Genomic DNA, 15236 nt, shown 5'->3' on the forward strand with positions numbered 1-15236 from the left:
TTGACTTTTAGCTTGTACATCATCTATGATTGTATCCGGGGCATTGGCGTTGTTACGGCGATTCCTTCCTCCATGAAAACGGCACCCAGATAGGCGTCCCATCGGCGTCTTCCACCGTAGAAGTCTCTTCGAATGACAATGCGAAGCGCCACGCCGTAATCGAACGCGAATTCGACGCGCTTTCGCACTTCTAAGCGTATCGCCTTTCGTCTCGCAGTCGATCGGCCGACGAAATCATGGCCGACTATCTCTTCGCCTGCTCGGCCGGTTCGTCGAGCATCGAAAGCGCCGATGCGGGCGTCGGCGGCGGCGTCGGCGGCGCGAGAACGGGCGTCGGCGGTCTCGGAAGCAGTTGGTCGTCATCGGGCGCCAACTCCATCTCCTTCTCGTTCGCGAGACGACGAAGGACGTCGCGAACGCGATCGGGATCGCTGGGATGGACGTCGGCAACCGAAAGCGAATATTCGTGGGGAGACGACGTAAGGAAATAGAGTTCTCTTAGAGACATGTCCATGCAGTACACCTTTGCTTAGGATAGATATACGTAGATCAGTGGGCACCTGGTGTTGAGTATCTACCTTTGTTTATTTGTAGTTCAAAGATGCATAGATCCTCTGTTTAGTTGACCGTTATCCTTATTTTTTTTGTATCAACATTTGTCCATGGATGACGTAAGATATGAGAGTCCTCTACATGGGCAAGAGCGTGTCCCCTTTGACTCCCCTATAGTATAGTGCCTGCACATTTGCTTCAGATAGATAAGATAAAATCCTTTGGGGACATGAGGAGAGTACCCAAACCATTATTAAGACTACGATTCCATACTCGTTTGTTTATTCATAGTTCAAGATAGATATGTTTAGTGGACACCTGTGTTTAGTTTTAGAGGACGCGCCAGTGTATATTGTCTAGTAAAGTATTTCTATGTGCGTTCACTAAAAGAAATGAAATCTTTTTTCCTAAAGGAATTCGATCGCCAGGCTTCGGTATCAGTAAAGGAAATGTTCGATGAAATCGATTCCGCCTTGTACGAAGGCAACACCCACGGTTAGGACAGTAGTACTGTAGAAAATCTGACTTGCATTACTTTCACCCGTATCAGCTATTAGCCATCAGATGCCAACGGAAGGCGAATGCCAAGTGTGGCGAGCAAACTTTCCTCACTTTCGGTAGCTTTATGCCTAATAACTCGCGACAGACTAGGGGGAGCCGAGGATATATAATTTTAATTTAGAATTGTTGGTGTTCAATTGGTCGACAGTTACGAAGGCGAAGGCGACGACTTTCTTCACTTCGTCTCGCATTATCCGCCGCCTCTCCTTCGGGGCGGACAAGGCGACGGGAGTGGAATGCTCGAAGACGTCACCGCCGACGAAGCGGGACTCATGTCGCCGAGCATGGTCGACGTGTCGAGTCTCGTCGTTCAGGGAAAGCAAATGAAGTTGAAACCGTTTCCAAGGAACAGAGGTACACATGCTGTAGCTAGAATACACCCACTAGGCTATACTATCATCGGTCGGCCCTGACCCTCATTCACCATCTCTGAACCATGCTACTAAAACGTTATGTTAGGTAGTACATTTAGAACTAAAAAAATTTAGGAGCCATAGTCAACTTTATTTGCATATTTAAAACTTGACGCGAACCCTCTCCGTTGCATTTCAGAGTGGGACGGCGAGACGCCGGAAGAGGTCATCGCGTCCGACGGCATCTTCGAAGAGTACATAGCGTTTGACAGCAGGCAAGTTAAATATATATATATATATATATTAAAAACCCGGAGACCCAGTAGTAATCTTTGCCTATTAGCGAAATGGATTTATGCGGCGGAAGTAGCAGCCGAAAGAAGGATCTCTTTCGTCGTCGTCGTCAACGTCGACTCGGTCTCCCGCCTGTCACGCCGAACGCCTGCGTGAAAGACTCGACGATCAGCGAGCTTTTCGACCGCATATGGAGCGACGTAAGAGAAATCATCTTATATCATAAGAGAGGACGTCGTAATGCGCGTCGTAGGTTCTAGTGCAATTGAGACCTCTTTTGGACGCGTTCAAGGAGAAGCTTTCGTGTAGGAACGCGTATATAATTCGTTTCTTTTAATTGGACCCTCGTTTTTTTTCTCAGTTGAAGGAAGTGCGACTCCAACGTCGACGTCGCGCTTGGACGACGTCCTGTCCAGCGCGTTGCGATCCGACGCGACGACGACGTCGCTCTCGCGAAATTTCGCGCCCCAATCCGCTTCGCAGGTGACATTTTCACCCATCCACGAATGGGTTTTTTTTCTTCTCATTTTCTTCGCTTAGGTTCGTCTGAGAACGTCGTACGGAGCGAATATGCCGACGACTGGACTGTCGGCCGTCAGCAGCATCAACGACCTGCAGAAAGTGATGACCATTCGATCGTTTCCTCTTCGACAGCGTCAACAGGGCGGTCTTCAGCAGATTACGTAAGAAATAGAGAACGTAGAGACGTTCGAGTCTAAGGTCAGGGGATACTAGAGGCTGAAGAGAGGACAGACAGTAACGCAGAGTAGTCTTCATATGATGGTAGAGTCTAAGAAAAAAGCAGTGCTCTTAGAGACATTACTAGAACCAGCAGAGATATGTATAGAGCAAGTTCTTCTCGCGATGGATTGCCGCCGGAGAAGCTACTGTATTCTCTTGCTCACACTCTCCCCGGTAGATATTTGGACGAGACCCGGCGCGCCAGTATTCGGTAAAAATCTTAGCTGTGTTGTTTTGATCGCGTCAAGTGCAGTACATCTAAGTGTAGCGCACGTTTGGTTGCCATTTATAGAGCCGGCATGACACTTTTGATTTTTGCTGACCAAGCGTATTGCCGTCGCTGCCTATCCGATCGCTTTTCGCGTTCAAATAGCGACTGAATGTCTTTAGAATAGACTCACAATGTACTTCGCAGCCGATTTCTCGCTTCTACTTCGCGTATAAAGCATTTCGTAGCGATCGCGCGTACTGCGTCACGGTTGCGTCAATGTGGCGTGACAGGGCGTGTCTTACGTACGTAGCAGGCGTTAGTCGTCGTCTTTTCTCGTTTTTCAATTGATTTGGAACAAAATCGATTTCAGCATCACGGTCAAAATTGCATTTGCAGCCGATTGGCATAGTTCTCGATTCAAACGGCACACGTTTTGGAGATGAATAGCTGCAGTCGTGGTAGCCCTGTAGGGGTTCCTATATAAATACCCAGCATTTACATGTACTTATCAGTAGCAGGAGCAAGAGATTGTGGCTAGGATAGAAGGGAGCAGGCAACTCTCCCCAAGGTGTGACCATCAAGCCCGGTGGCTGGTCAATTTCCTCACTTGACAAGGGCTACGGCCTTCCTACGTCCACTCTCTCCGCTGCGCCTGTGAGGCACCTCTGATAGGGATAAACCTCCATAGCACCGTCTTCCGTGTGGTTTGTATCATGTGTCGTAATGTTTTTTTGAAGTATTCTACGCGAAGGAGGCGCGTTTTTTGAACGTTTAACGGTCTCGTAGGCGCGGAAGGGGGCCTCAGTTCAAATTTCATTCGCACTGTACTAATTTGATCGTAATAACATAGCTTATTTTTAGATGATCAGACTAGATTAGAAAGAACTACTTTTATAGTGTAGATTAGGAGGTACCGTACTGTTCGTATTAATATTAAGTGCTTTCCCATTGTGACTCCCTGGGGAACGTAGTGTAAATGACGCATATTTTTTTTATCGTTTAGTGGCGTTGATAGCCGACCGGGAAGCAGAGAGGGGACGCCTCTTGTATCGGTATTGAGTGCGAGTAATATTTTTTGAAAAAATGTGGGCGAGTTGTGTGCTGTTTTAAGATGCGACCTGACTCCAACATGCGATCCGGTCGACTGGGAGGAATCTTCGTCTCTCGCATATCCGACCAGATGATCAATTCGAGCGGCGTGAAGCCAATTACGCCGAAGATTTTGTATCGAAGGTAGATTCACACATTCTCTATTTATTTATTTATTTATTGACGGTACCCCCAGAGGGGGCGCTGGTCCTTCGCTCAAGCCGCTGGAGAGAACGAGAACTCCCGTGATGGTAGGAACGTTAATTAACATTGCAATACGTGGTACTCTTAGCGATTTGCCTTATGCCTTAGGACGACATGGAAATAGTCCGTGGTCATAAACTGTAAGAGGATATTTCTATATAGAAACTCGCGCGTAATTTTTTGGACTTAGATACACGGGAAACGAGCGAATAGGAACACCGTCGACACCCTCTTGGTGAATAACCCAATTCTATTTATTTTGATAATCAAATTCCTGATTGATTAATTAAGGGGTCGCAACGGAACGCTTCCGCCTATCGAGCACGTGTATAATAGAACAGAATCGGAGTATCCGTCGCCTTCGCAGAGACGACACATTAGTAGCCCTGTACGTTATTTGAAGGAGAGATAGGCCGGGTTTTTTTATATATACCTTGGTATCTAGAAGGCGAGAGTTCATTTTGCAAGCCGAGTAGACATGGGAGATGCCGGGTAAGAGAAAATAAAAATGTCAATAATTAAAAAGGATTATTTCCTTCGAAGAATTTCACTGAATGCCAGAGGGATCGGCCCGGAGGCTCGTCCGAGCACAATGCACGCATCTCGCGTACAATAATACTAGTAAATTTATGTGAGAGTCATTTAGTTGCGTTTCTAGGCCGATACGCCAGTAAAAATGGTTCTCCGACGCTCCTCGACTCCGTACGCGAATAGTCTTCAATCAAGACTGCGACTTGGAGGCACGATAATTTTTTCTTACTTGTTCCGTTTATTTATTTATTTATTTATTATTTAGGTTCTAGTGTTGGTAATGTAGGATTGACTCGTCTGGCGTCGTATCGGCCGGCTCGCGACGTGCTGAGCGAAGAGGAGGACGAATTGGACGATTCGTTTGTTTTGTGGAATACGCACGTTCCCTACGCGGCGAATCCCACGAATCCGCTCAATCGCCGATCCAAAGGAACGCTGAGATAATTTCTATAAAGTTTGAAATTAAATTTCAGTACGATTCAGGCTTTAACCACTCAAAAAATTATTTGACTTCATCAAAAAAAGTTATGGACATTAATTAATTAACGCGTACGCAGCACGTGGTCGACGCGACGTAGCGCGCTTTCCTTCGCCCAAGATGGCAAGTCGACTCCCGTTCTCCTCTTTCTACCGCTCTAACGTCTCTCTAGAAGCCGCTCATGCTGCACGGACACGAGCGATCGATCACCCAGATCAAGTACAATCTCGAAGGCGATCTTCTCTTCAGCGTGGCGAAAGACACGAATCCGACGGCGTGGTACTCCATCAACGGCGAGCGTCTCGGCACCTACGACGGCCACACGGGCGCCATATGGTGCATCGACGTCAATTGTAAAGAGAAAAAAATTCGAAACGATAAGAATAGAATAATTGGGGCCTATGATGTATCTAATACCTACATTGGTTGAGTGGGAGACTCGCTGTGATAAAGACGAATATACTGAGGCTTTGATCTCATTCAATTAATTAATTAATTAATTAATTAATCTATTAATTTTTTTAATTTTATTTCTGTTGCCAAGGGGATACGAGTGTCGTTCTGACGGGCGCCGCCGATAACACGGCTCGTCTGTGGGATTGCGCAACGGGTCGGCAAACCGACGTCATCGAGCGAAAAACGGCGATACGCGCGTGCGGCTTTGAGAACGCCGGCCAGTGCATCATGATGACGACCGACAAGCAAATGGGACACGAATGCGAGATACTCGTATTCGATAGGAGAGGTCGCGTGGAAGATCAAATTTAGGAATATATCATAATTGATTTTCTTTAGACATAGGCAGTCCCGTGCTGACCGTTCCCGTCACCGCGGCGAAGGACGCCAAAGTGACGGCGGCGGTGTGGAGCGCTCTAGACGAGTATATCATAACGGGACACGAGAACGGAGAGATAAGGCAATACGATGCTAAGGTAGTGCGATTAGATACCGCATACATTTTCTTGCTGAGGCGGCATCTTTTCTATTAGAACGGCGAAATCGTTCGCAAGATTCACGATCACACGAAATCGGTCAGCGACTTGCAATTGTCCAAGGACAAATCGATGCTCATATCGGCGTCGAAAGACACGACAGCTAAGGTACGCGTCTCTATTCTCTCCCCCTTGGGGGCCCTGAAGCATGACGACGCTTCTTACTACAGCTCTTCGACGCCGAAACTCTCAAGTACATGAAAACGTATAAGACCGATCGGCCTGTCAATAGCGCCGCTATATCTCCCATACAAGATCACGTACGTTTATGGGACTGGCCCACTGTTTTAGTTATGTACTGGGTTGTTTTTTTTTTCTAGGTTGTTCTTGGGGGTGGGCAAGAGGCGATGAACGTCACGACGACTGCGACGAAAGTCGGGAAGTTCGACGCGAGATTTTTTCATTTGGTTTTTCAGGAGGAAATCGGTCGCGTCAAGGGTCATTTTGGACCGATCAATAGCCTCGCTTTTCACCCGGACGGAAAAAGGTTTTTTTTGGCCTTCGAGACGAGTTATTTAGAAATTGATTCGGGGTTGTTGCTTTTTCAGTTATAGCAGCGGTGGCGAAGACGGCTACGTGCGCGTGCACACGTTCGATTCATCGTATTATGAATTTGAGTTTGACTATTAGTTTTTTGGGGAGTGTCAGAATTAGCTAATGCCTTCTTTTCATATGTATATGTATGTGTGTTGAACGAACAAGGCACCTTTAAGAACAGGTTAGACAACAGTGACGTCAGAAATATAGGGAAGGATCGTCCGCGGTCCCGTATAAGGCCTTGGCTCCCGCCGCCGCCCGGCGAAATGACTGCAAAAGATCGTAACTTGCGTCCAGCTGCCAACAAACGCGGCGAACGTCGCCGAAATGTCATCCACTCAAGAGACAAACGGTTCGGCGTCGAATACGCGCCGAGAAGACGTCGTTTTCGAGCGTCTCTTTCTCTCACAGAAATCAAAACGAACTTTTCTCTTCTTCTCGACTGCCTGAAGTTCCAAACGGACTCCGACGACGCTCAAAGGCAAGCGCTCACGGCCATCGCGACGATGTGCTCGCAATCGGGTGAGAGAATCCGCGTCGTTTTTATACGATCGATCCGAATCCAAGATGGCGGTTCGACGATCCGTACGTTAGACGCGGCGAAGACGATATTTCGAACGTGCGGCGGCCTGAAACTCGTCTACGGATTGATGATGCGAAAGAGAACCGGCTATCGGCGCGAAGTCATCTTCGCTCTCGCCTGCGCAGCGGAAAATTGCAGTAAAGACATAGATTATTAAAAAAATCTAAATTTTAAATCTAAATTTTAAATTAATTTTTTCTGATTTAATTTTCAAACTAGCGTCGTACTGTATTGATTTTTGAAGTGATTTTTTTCGTTGAATTTCTAGAAGCGAATCAGTCGAGTTTGTGTCGTCCCGAATTATTCGAATACGTCGGAAATTTGATTGGCAATCAAGACGTGGAAGAGGAATGTCAAACGGTGGCCTTGTTCCTCATCGGAACGCTGGCGACGAACAACGGTAAAGAAAAGGAGGGGAGCACGGATATCCAATTTTTATTTTTATTATGTACATAGCCAATGGTCAAACAATGGTTAGAGAAATGAAGATACTTTCGTTCGCTATTGAACTTGTCAAGTAAGCAGGGGACAGTTGATTAGAATTGATCTATGCTCTTTTGCTAATGTTTCGTTTCTCGTTTCAGGTCCATTGCTCCGATCATTGCAGAAGGCAGTCAGAGGCCCAACGTCGAATGCTCCGTTCAAATGTGGGAAACGCTGATGACAGTTCTACGAGCGAGCGTCAGCAATCCAGTGAACGGTACGACCAAAAACCAAAATCCCGTCGTCTCTACGTCTCATACGTTGCGTAGCTGAGAATCAAAATCACGCCGCTCACGTATTCCCCGCCATTCTTCTCGTCATCAAGAAGACGAATCAGAGTTTGGTCATTCGTACGACGACTGCCGTCATATCGGCGTGCACCATGGAGAATTGTATGTGTAAGAATATAAGGAGTCGCTTGTCTTATGCGCGTGATTTCTCTATAGCCGTCAACAAGGATAGGCTTCGTCTCGTCGACGGCATTCCTGTGATCGTAGCGACCCTTCGAAATCAGTCTCAGAATGATGAGGATAGTTCCGTGCTGGCGTTGCTCACCGCTCTATGCTCTTTAGTTTCGGAAAACGGTGCCACACGCGAAGTCTCTTCCCTTTGTTTATATGGGACCTTTTTTTTTTTTGATAGAGGCCAATCAGAAGTGCCTGGCTCGTTGTGGAGCTATGCCCCTACTCGTCTCTCTGCTGGAACAAGGGAGTCATCGGGACGACTACTGCTTGCCCGTTGTCTTGACGATCGGATCCTGTTTGGATTTAAACGGTGGAGACCTTGAAATAGATAGTGTGGTTTTAATAATTAAATTTTCGTCATTTTTAGACGATTGCAAACGGGAGTTTATTGAAGCGAGAGGTCTACAGGAGATAGTCAAAGTGATGGCCTCATCACAGGTAAAAATCTCAAACGTTTTTTTATTAGTCCCAATGGAACGACTGCCTTCTGTACATAGTGTGAACAGGTGAAGAAAGCCTGTACCTTCGTTCTCCAGCAGTCATATAAGGACACATCGAGTGAGGAATCGTCACAAGGAGAACGTATATCGATTCATCGATTTATCTAGAGACGATTTCCCCTCCACCTCCGCTTCCACCGCCTCCCTCGCTATCGACAGACGAAAGCCAGTTCTTCTCCGCCGAATCCCAATCGAGCGAGAGCTTCTATTCCTTCCACCCGACTCCGTCCCGTCAACTCCCGCCGCCCCAACTCTGGAAAATTCCCCCACCGCCCGGACTCAGCGCCTTCGCCACGCCAATGCGATCGACTCACCATCACTACCCGTGGCCACCTCGCGTCTCGTCCCTCGCACCGCTTCAGTTCTACACGCCCCAACCGGGCTACGCTTCGCTTTCCTTTCTCACGCCGTCTCGCTCGGCGGGCTATCCGTCTCGGGGCTCCTTTTCCGTCTGTCCCGCCTGTACCGGCGGCGGCGACGGCGTCGTGTTGAATAGTCGCACGTTTGCCGCTGTCGTGCGCTCGTCGACGCTCTCGTGTCCTCATCACGTTCGAATGCTCGTCGAGCATCAGTCGATGGCTCGACGTCTGAGGAGGGAACGCGAAGGGGGAGCGGCGGACGAGACTCCTCAGAAGGAAGAGAGCGCGAAGAAGAAGAAGAAGTCTGTGTACGATCTGAGCCCGGAAAGCGAAAATACGACCGAGGTAGAGAAAAAGGTGAATAGCTCCGAGAGAAAAAATGACCGTTTTTTTTTTCTAGAAATTCAAAAGGCCTTTTCGTAAAGGCGAAAAGTCATACGGTAAGAAGCGAATTCCCTTCCGAAGCGCGTCCAACGAGCGACGTTCTACGGAGGTACGTAGTGTCGAGAAAGCGAGATTAGCTCCCTCATACGGTACAGCACTTAGTCTACCTTCCACATAAAAAATAACGTTCCTTTATTCACCTTTTTCTCATTGAAGAGGGATTTGGACGATGGTCCGGCGCGTCGTCGACGCCAGCGGGTGCCGTTCAGCGACGCCGAAGTTTACTACCTTCGTCTCGGCGTCAGCGTCCACGGGCATCGGTGGGAAGAGATACTGAGGAATTTCGACTTTGATTCGCGTCGACTCGGATGCGATTTGAAAGACAAGTGGCGCAACATTCAAAGAAAGGAATCAAAGTAGGGGCTTAGAAAGGCAAGTACAGTACGCAGATATACGTCTCGTTGTTGCAGTTGTGTAAAACTCCCTCAGTATATAATAATACCAATTAATAGGACGTATACCTGGCGATTTCCCGCAGCATCTATTACATATATGACGTACACATACAAAATCGAGCAAGCGAAAAATAGTAATTCAGATACTAGTACATCAGCCCTCGTCTCTCGGCGTTCTCACGCAAACGGTTTGACGACGGCCGCGCCGGCGCCGGCCGACGTGGCGAAGAGGGCTTGATCGACGATTTTCCTGTAGTACCTTTCTCTCACCGCGTCCAAGAAGCCGGCTAGCTTGTCGACGGGGACCATGGAGACGGCGCAGCCGCCCCAGCCGGCGCCCGTCAATCGCGATCCCACAGCGCCGGACGTTCTTTAGGAGAAAGATAAAGGGGGTTGTTTGTAAGGGATTTTGTGATGTGACTTGCCTGCAGATTTCGGTCAGTTCGTCCAGCTCAGGACAACTGCATTCGTAAAGATCGCGGCAGCTGTAGTGGCTTTTATTCATCAGTTCGCCGAGAATCTAAATAGTTGAATTATTATTAATTTTTTTCGTTTTCTTTTTTTTTTGAGTCCGGTGCCTGTGTGGCGTTTGGATCGCTGGCGTCGCACGTCGCCTTGAATTTGTACACCCTCGCCGCTTCGGAGAAGACGTGCTTGGCGCGATTGTGAAGGTGGAACGTCTGGAGGTCGAGCGTCGTCGCATTTTTGCTCTTCAATGAGTGCTCTCTAAGTTCGTCATCCTAGAACAGAACAAAGTCCTGGAGAACAACTATATATACGTATATATATCTTATACTGAAATGCCGAGGATTTTTGCGATTTCTTTTCTCGTGTAGGGCTCCTTGTGAAGAGTCTCCTCGACGACTGTTACCCTAGAGAGAGAGACGCCGTCTTAAACGATTTCCGCGTGCTATCCTCTTACATCTGTTCTAAGGAAAGGCTCAGCGCGTTCTGGACTTCGCAGAGCTTTCTCGTGTCTTTCCAAGCGAGACCTTTCAAGTGAGATATAACCTATGGGTGCAGTAGAGTAGGAGCCCGAGACAAAGGAGAACGCGTATCGTTCACCTGGGCCGCGAGACGGCACTCGACGACTCTCACGTTGTAGTAGCTGAACGCTGACGCCTTATTCGCTTCGACCTAGGTTGGGCGCGTTAAATCCGCGGGGCTTCGAAAAGGGAAGAAAACCTTGCCATTGTATTTGAAACGACGAATTTTACTCCCGCAGGTATTTTGACTTCGGTTGCCTTGAGCTTCGGGAGAAATTCGACGAGTTTTGCCTAGAAATCATAAATCGCTTTTTTTTTCTCGCCCTGCCATTTTTGCTGCATACCTGGCCGTCTTCGGCGAGAAAGGAGATGCTTTGGTCCATTCTGCGTGGAAGAGAATCGCGTCAACAGGTGAGCTCCTATGTGTGAGTAGGTATTATACCCTCCTCCTTCCGTGCCAATGTAGCGCTCGCACGAAGCGCAGCAACTGGCAATTTCCGTCTGATAAAAAATCGGCCAATGATTTCCCTGAGAAGGATAGAGGTACCTTGGTCATGTGAGCTCCGTTGGCGTACATCGTTGCCAAGGCAGCGCAGCAGACTAGGGCCGATGAGCTAGAAAGGCCAGCCGACTATAAATAGGACCCATAGATTAGTTAGTATCTAAGTAAGGCCTGATTTTTGACCTTAGGAATGGTTCCGTCTAGAAGAACATCCATCCCAGTTGGATTCTGCAGTTTGGCTGTTTCCACTATGCCCTAGTCAAACGTTCTATAATAATAATGCCCCTCTCCCTGCAAACGCGTGGTATTCACCTTGAATCCGCAGAGAAAATAATTGAACCACGGTCCACCCTCTTCGATTTTAACCTCGTTTACTTTCACCTCAAAATCCCTAAGTCCCAGCGTTAGAACGACCTCTACTATTAGTCTAAAGGTGTCTATTGTACGAGTATTTCAAGTTGTTGCTATTTGCCACGCGAAGGAGGCCAGAGTCCGTTTTTCTGCACGCTATCACGATGTCGTTACTGATTGCCGTGGGCAACACGGCGTATCCCATATAGTCAATGTGTTCGCCTGGAGAAATAGTGTGGCGTGCGTGCGTGCGTGCCGTTTACCGTGGTTCGTTCTACCTATGATGTTGACTCTGCCGGGAGCTCGAGCAAAGAACTCCACTTCGTGACCATATTTCGCCTGGAACGCTTTCTTGAGGAGACGAAATCTATTCGTGCAACGATGCAACGCGGGTTAGGTCTCTGTGTGCACTGTGGAGCTGACTGCGAGTTGGCACATGCCTTTCTAAGTTTACTTCGCCGCTGTCGGGAGGCAAATCCAAAACAGGAGGCTCCGCTGCCATGAGAATGTCCGGGTGTTAGATTCCTGCGCATGATCAACGGCAAGTTCTTCCATTTTCGATGGAAGTAAGCTCTAATCGAACTAAACCGAGTCGTTCTTCCGATCGTTAGTTACTCAGGATACCGAAGAACTTAAAGAATTTCGGCTCCAATGGCAGGAAGAGCTCCAGACGAACCAGGAAACGAAAACGAGCGATAAACGAACGAAGGCACGAAAAAAGGCGCGCGGGAAGCGAAAAAAATAGCGACTCGTGGCATTCCTAGGCTGCAGATCTCTTCCTGAAAGGCATTGCAAGCGAAAGAGAAGGCCGTCACTACGACGGTACAAAAAAAAATAAAAACATAATTGATGAAATTGTCACGTGGATTTTTCAGCTCTTCACTATTATCGGCGGGCACTTCAACTGGATCCGGGCGTGGAAAGCAGAATGCCAAGAGGAGACGACGTTTTCACGCTACCAGGAAGATCTTATGAAAATGACGTGGACTCGTCGAATGAAGCTGAAGGGGTCTCGACGCAACATAAGTGCGTCTGAAGCAATCTCGTTTTTTTGTGTGATTTTTATAAGAGAGTCTAGGGACGACGATTTGGGCGCCGATTCGCAGAAAACGAGTCTCAGTCATCAGTTCACAAAGTGTCAATCGATGAGACATCAAACGGTAACAGGATAGAAGTTTGCACTTTTTAAAAAATCAGTGGATCTCGCTAGATGACTCACATATCGGTGCTGCCTCAAGAGTTGCTCGTCCACGTATTCAAGTGGGTCGTGTCCGGCGATCTCGACATGAGATCCTTGGAGCACCTTGCACTTGTAAGTAAGAGTCAATAAAATATAAAAGAAAAAAGAGCGAAGGATTACCGTTCAGGTTTGCAAAAGCTTTTATGCGTGTGCACGCGACGCCGAGCTGTGGCGATTGGCCTGTCAAAAGTAAGTGAAGTGGGAGGGGGGAGGGGGCTGTAGTAATTAAACCCTTGAGAAGAGAAGCACAAGTATTGCATACAGTATATGATAATCTAAGTTTGGTCTCAATAGCTGCGTTTAATTTCTATGGCCACATAGACTAGTTCACGTATTTCGTACAGATTGTGGGGATGCTGTCAATTGACGGCCGGAATGTCATGGCGACAGTTATACATATCGCAACCTCATTTACTTTTTGATGGTGAGATACAGTAATAATAGTTGATTAATTAGTTAATTAAACGATGCTTCTATTTTGCTAAGGTGTCTATATAAGTCGTTCCTCTTACGTTCGGGCGGGTGAACCGTCGCTGGATCAATTCTACAAGCCCTATCACACCGTAGAATACTTCCGCTATCTTCGATTTTTCTCTGACGGTGAGAGACGTTGTTCTTAGCGCACGCAGGGGGCTCAATGCATTTCTTTTTCTTTATGACAACAGGTACTCTTATCTATCTCAATTCGCCTGAGTCTCCCCTCACGTGTGTTCCAAAATTCAAAGTTGCAACCACAGCAACGACGACGGGATTTCAGTCAGGTCGCTATCAATTGTCAGAAGACGAGGTCAGTCTATACATGTATAAGTATTATTTATTTCTTATTGACTCTGCATTATTAGCTTCGCGTTGAAATTGCTTCGCCTTCATTGAACAACGAAGTGGGACTGAGGTATCAAAGCAGAGGGGCCGCAAAGCTGAACGAGTCGTCTGATTGCGGACGCACTTTTCATATGGTAAACTACACTGTTGCCTTTTTGTGTGTGTAGCTGATTTTTTTTCCCCCAGACTTTTCACGTGAGGAATGTGGGTCGACGTCGATGTGCAAAGCTCGTATGGGCGTCCTATACGTGTCGTTCGATGAATAGGTACAGTACACAACACAGGGACTTGAAGGTGAATTAATTAATTGATTTATGGGCAGTTCGACGGGCCAGTTGAGTGTGACGGAGTTTTCTTTGAACGAAACCTATCGCCCGTTTATGTTTTCTCGCGTGAAAAGTTTTTTTCTCGAATCGACGCGGATACTGCAGTGAGACGAATGTGTACAGTACGTTGGCTATTTTATGATATTTATTGATTTTGGTCATGTCTCCGCAGAAGCGGCGCGCATGCGTCCTTCGTCGTTCGTTCATTTGAACGTCCAACGGTTGTCCTTGCGAATCTCGGCGAGCAGATTCGTCGTTCGACTTTCTTTTCCTCGCCTTGTGCGTTTCCCTTTCGCACGCGAAGCCTACGAGGCTGCATGGCATCGCTACACTCTGCGCGTGGCGCGAATCAACGTCTAGGCGACAGCGAAGCGCTACGCTGTGGTTGTTTCCAATGCCGACGATGAGTCTACGACATAAATCGCTTCGCGATTGCCTTTTCAGTGAGAAGGGGGCCCTTTTCACCGCCCAATGTGACGTCTTTCCTCCAAGAGTGTAGGCGAGGCACGGTAAGACTGCAGTCTGCGGATGCGTGTGCGCCTGCTAGCGTCCTTTCAGTCTGTAGACGCAAGCAGGCACGTTTTCTGCGGAAGGAATTTTTTAGTATAGAAGCTGGCAACCCAAGTCAACCAATGAAAGTGTCTCTCATCATAGATCTTTCATACATCTATGCTCTCATAGCAGAAAGGCTACGCCAACATCTTTCTATTTTCAAGGTCTTATCTTGTTGATTTTCCCCGCGTCAATTGTTTTATCGTGTAGTTGTTCTCTCAATCCGACGAGGCAGACGCAGCCATCCCTCTGTGGCCAAGAGCGATAAATAGGCCCTACCTCTGCAGAGGCTATAGAGTTGCCTCCCCGCGTAAGGCTGAGCACTGGCGGGTAAATCAGTGACGCCCCTTGGAATTGCACCTGCGAGTGGACTGACATCCCAGCTGCCACTCGCAGTCCAAGGCTCGGAGCCAGGAGGTTAAACGGGCTCATCCTCCGCGGGGGAGTCTGGAGTGACCCCACGAGTCGATGACTCACAGCAGGCGCCCACCTGGCCTTGCCCCGCTTGGGGCGAGGGGGTGGATGGAGGAGAGGGAGAACTATGCTCGTTTTTTGTTTGTACATCCGGGACTTTATTAAATAAAATTTGACATGGCTTTACCTACTTTTATTGCAATTTGCAGTCCTATCTACAGGTAGCGCGCGACAGGACTCGACTCTAGCGTGCGTAGAGTGCAAGGCACGTC

At 47.9% G+C, this 15236-nt stretch overlaps 5 protein-coding genes across 10 annotated transcripts; 4 read left to right on the forward strand and 1 right to left on the reverse strand.

The window, feature by feature from the left end:
- Positions 1 to 49: 49 nt before the first annotated feature.
- LOC136193778 (protein FAM149B1-like) lies at positions 50 to 5074 on the forward strand. The gene is made up of 20 exons (XM_065982755.1): positions 50 to 155; positions 218 to 479; positions 966 to 1047; positions 1103 to 1169; positions 1235 to 1467; positions 1666 to 1741; positions 1810 to 1960; positions 2014 to 2065; positions 2122 to 2243; positions 2301 to 2443; positions 3716 to 3764; positions 3824 to 3945; positions 3998 to 4052; positions 4114 to 4145; positions 4196 to 4240; positions 4297 to 4393; positions 4451 to 4497; positions 4549 to 4612; positions 4664 to 4745; positions 4802 to 5074. The coding sequence occupies exons 1-20, from the start codon at positions 133 to 135 to the stop codon at positions 4978 to 4980; spliced, it is 1983 nt and encodes a 660-aa protein (XP_065838827.1). The 5' UTR covers positions 50 to 132; the 3' UTR covers positions 4981 to 5074.
- On the forward strand, positions 5005 to 6723 carry LOC136193786 (eukaryotic translation initiation factor 3 subunit I-like). The gene is made up of 8 exons (XM_065982764.1): positions 5005 to 5137; positions 5187 to 5367; positions 5559 to 5759; positions 5810 to 5946; positions 6004 to 6114; positions 6177 to 6266; positions 6327 to 6493; positions 6555 to 6723. The coding sequence occupies exons 1-8, from the start codon at positions 5135 to 5137 to the stop codon at positions 6634 to 6636; spliced, it is 972 nt and encodes a 323-aa protein (XP_065838836.1). The 5' UTR covers positions 5005 to 5134; the 3' UTR covers positions 6637 to 6723.
- LOC136193777 (telomere repeats-binding bouquet formation protein 1-like) lies at positions 6588 to 9834 on the forward strand. 3 transcript variants are annotated; one of them, XM_065982753.1, is made up of 15 exons: positions 6588 to 6724; positions 6782 to 6895; positions 6955 to 7065; positions 7138 to 7263; positions 7395 to 7526; positions 7583 to 7643; positions 7711 to 7826; positions 7879 to 8001; positions 8056 to 8193; positions 8252 to 8383; positions 8441 to 8511; positions 8571 to 8631; positions 8682 to 9277; positions 9333 to 9465; positions 9533 to 9834. In XM_065982753.1, exons 2-15 carry the CDS (start codon positions 6871 to 6873, stop codon positions 9667 to 9669), a joined length of 1962 nt encoding a protein of 653 aa, XP_065838825.1. In that variant the 5' UTR covers positions 6588 to 6724; positions 6782 to 6870; the 3' UTR covers positions 9670 to 9834. The 3 variants fall into 3 exon arrangements, with proteins under 3 accessions (XP_065838825.1, XP_065838824.1, XP_065838826.1); XM_065982752.1 differs by having other exon boundaries at positions 9333 to 9425; XM_065982754.1 differs by having other exon boundaries at positions 9333 to 9372.
- On the reverse strand, positions 9835 to 12123 carry LOC136193783 (N-acetylgalactosamine kinase-like). Its single transcript, XM_065982761.1, has 15 exons — positions 12051 to 12123; positions 11889 to 11977; positions 11706 to 11832; positions 11572 to 11650; positions 11443 to 11514; positions 11305 to 11388; positions 11200 to 11258; positions 11102 to 11141; positions 10962 to 11048; positions 10837 to 10908; positions 10694 to 10782; positions 10568 to 10643; positions 10350 to 10511; positions 10197 to 10291; positions 9835 to 10141 (listed from the first exon to the last, which is right to left on the reverse strand). The coding sequence occupies exons 1-15, from the start codon at positions 12110 to 12112 to the stop codon at positions 9949 to 9951; spliced, it is 1386 nt and encodes a 461-aa protein (XP_065838833.1). The 5' UTR covers positions 12113 to 12123; the 3' UTR covers positions 9835 to 9948.
- On the forward strand, positions 12041 to 15140 carry LOC136193784 (F-box only protein 9-like). Of its 4 annotated transcripts, none has more exons than XR_010671462.1 (15): positions 12041 to 12176; positions 12230 to 12319; positions 12375 to 12432; positions 12486 to 12636; positions 12689 to 12770; positions 12821 to 12922; positions 12978 to 13039; positions 13195 to 13274; positions 13337 to 13450; positions 13516 to 13637; positions 13693 to 13806; positions 13859 to 13938; positions 13995 to 14120; positions 14171 to 14507; positions 14557 to 15140. XR_010671462.1 is itself a non-coding variant. In XM_065982762.1 (13 exons), exons 1-13 carry the CDS (start codon positions 12171 to 12173, stop codon positions 14104 to 14106), a joined length of 1173 nt encoding a protein of 390 aa, XP_065838834.1. In that variant the 5' UTR covers positions 12041 to 12170; the 3' UTR covers positions 14107 to 14163. The 4 variants fall into 4 exon arrangements, 1 of the variants encoding a protein (XP_065838834.1); XR_010671463.1 differs by having other exon boundaries at positions 14653 to 15140; XR_010671464.1 differs by having other exon boundaries at positions 14171 to 14441; positions 14513 to 15140.
- Positions 15141 to 15236: the final 96 nt, after the last annotated feature.

This window comes from Oscarella lobularis, chromosome 12 (genome assembly GCF_947507565.1).
Source record: "Oscarella lobularis chromosome 12, ooOscLobu1.1, whole genome shotgun sequence".
NCBI lineage: Eukaryota > Metazoa > Porifera > Homoscleromorpha > Homosclerophorida > Oscarellidae > Oscarella > Oscarella lobularis.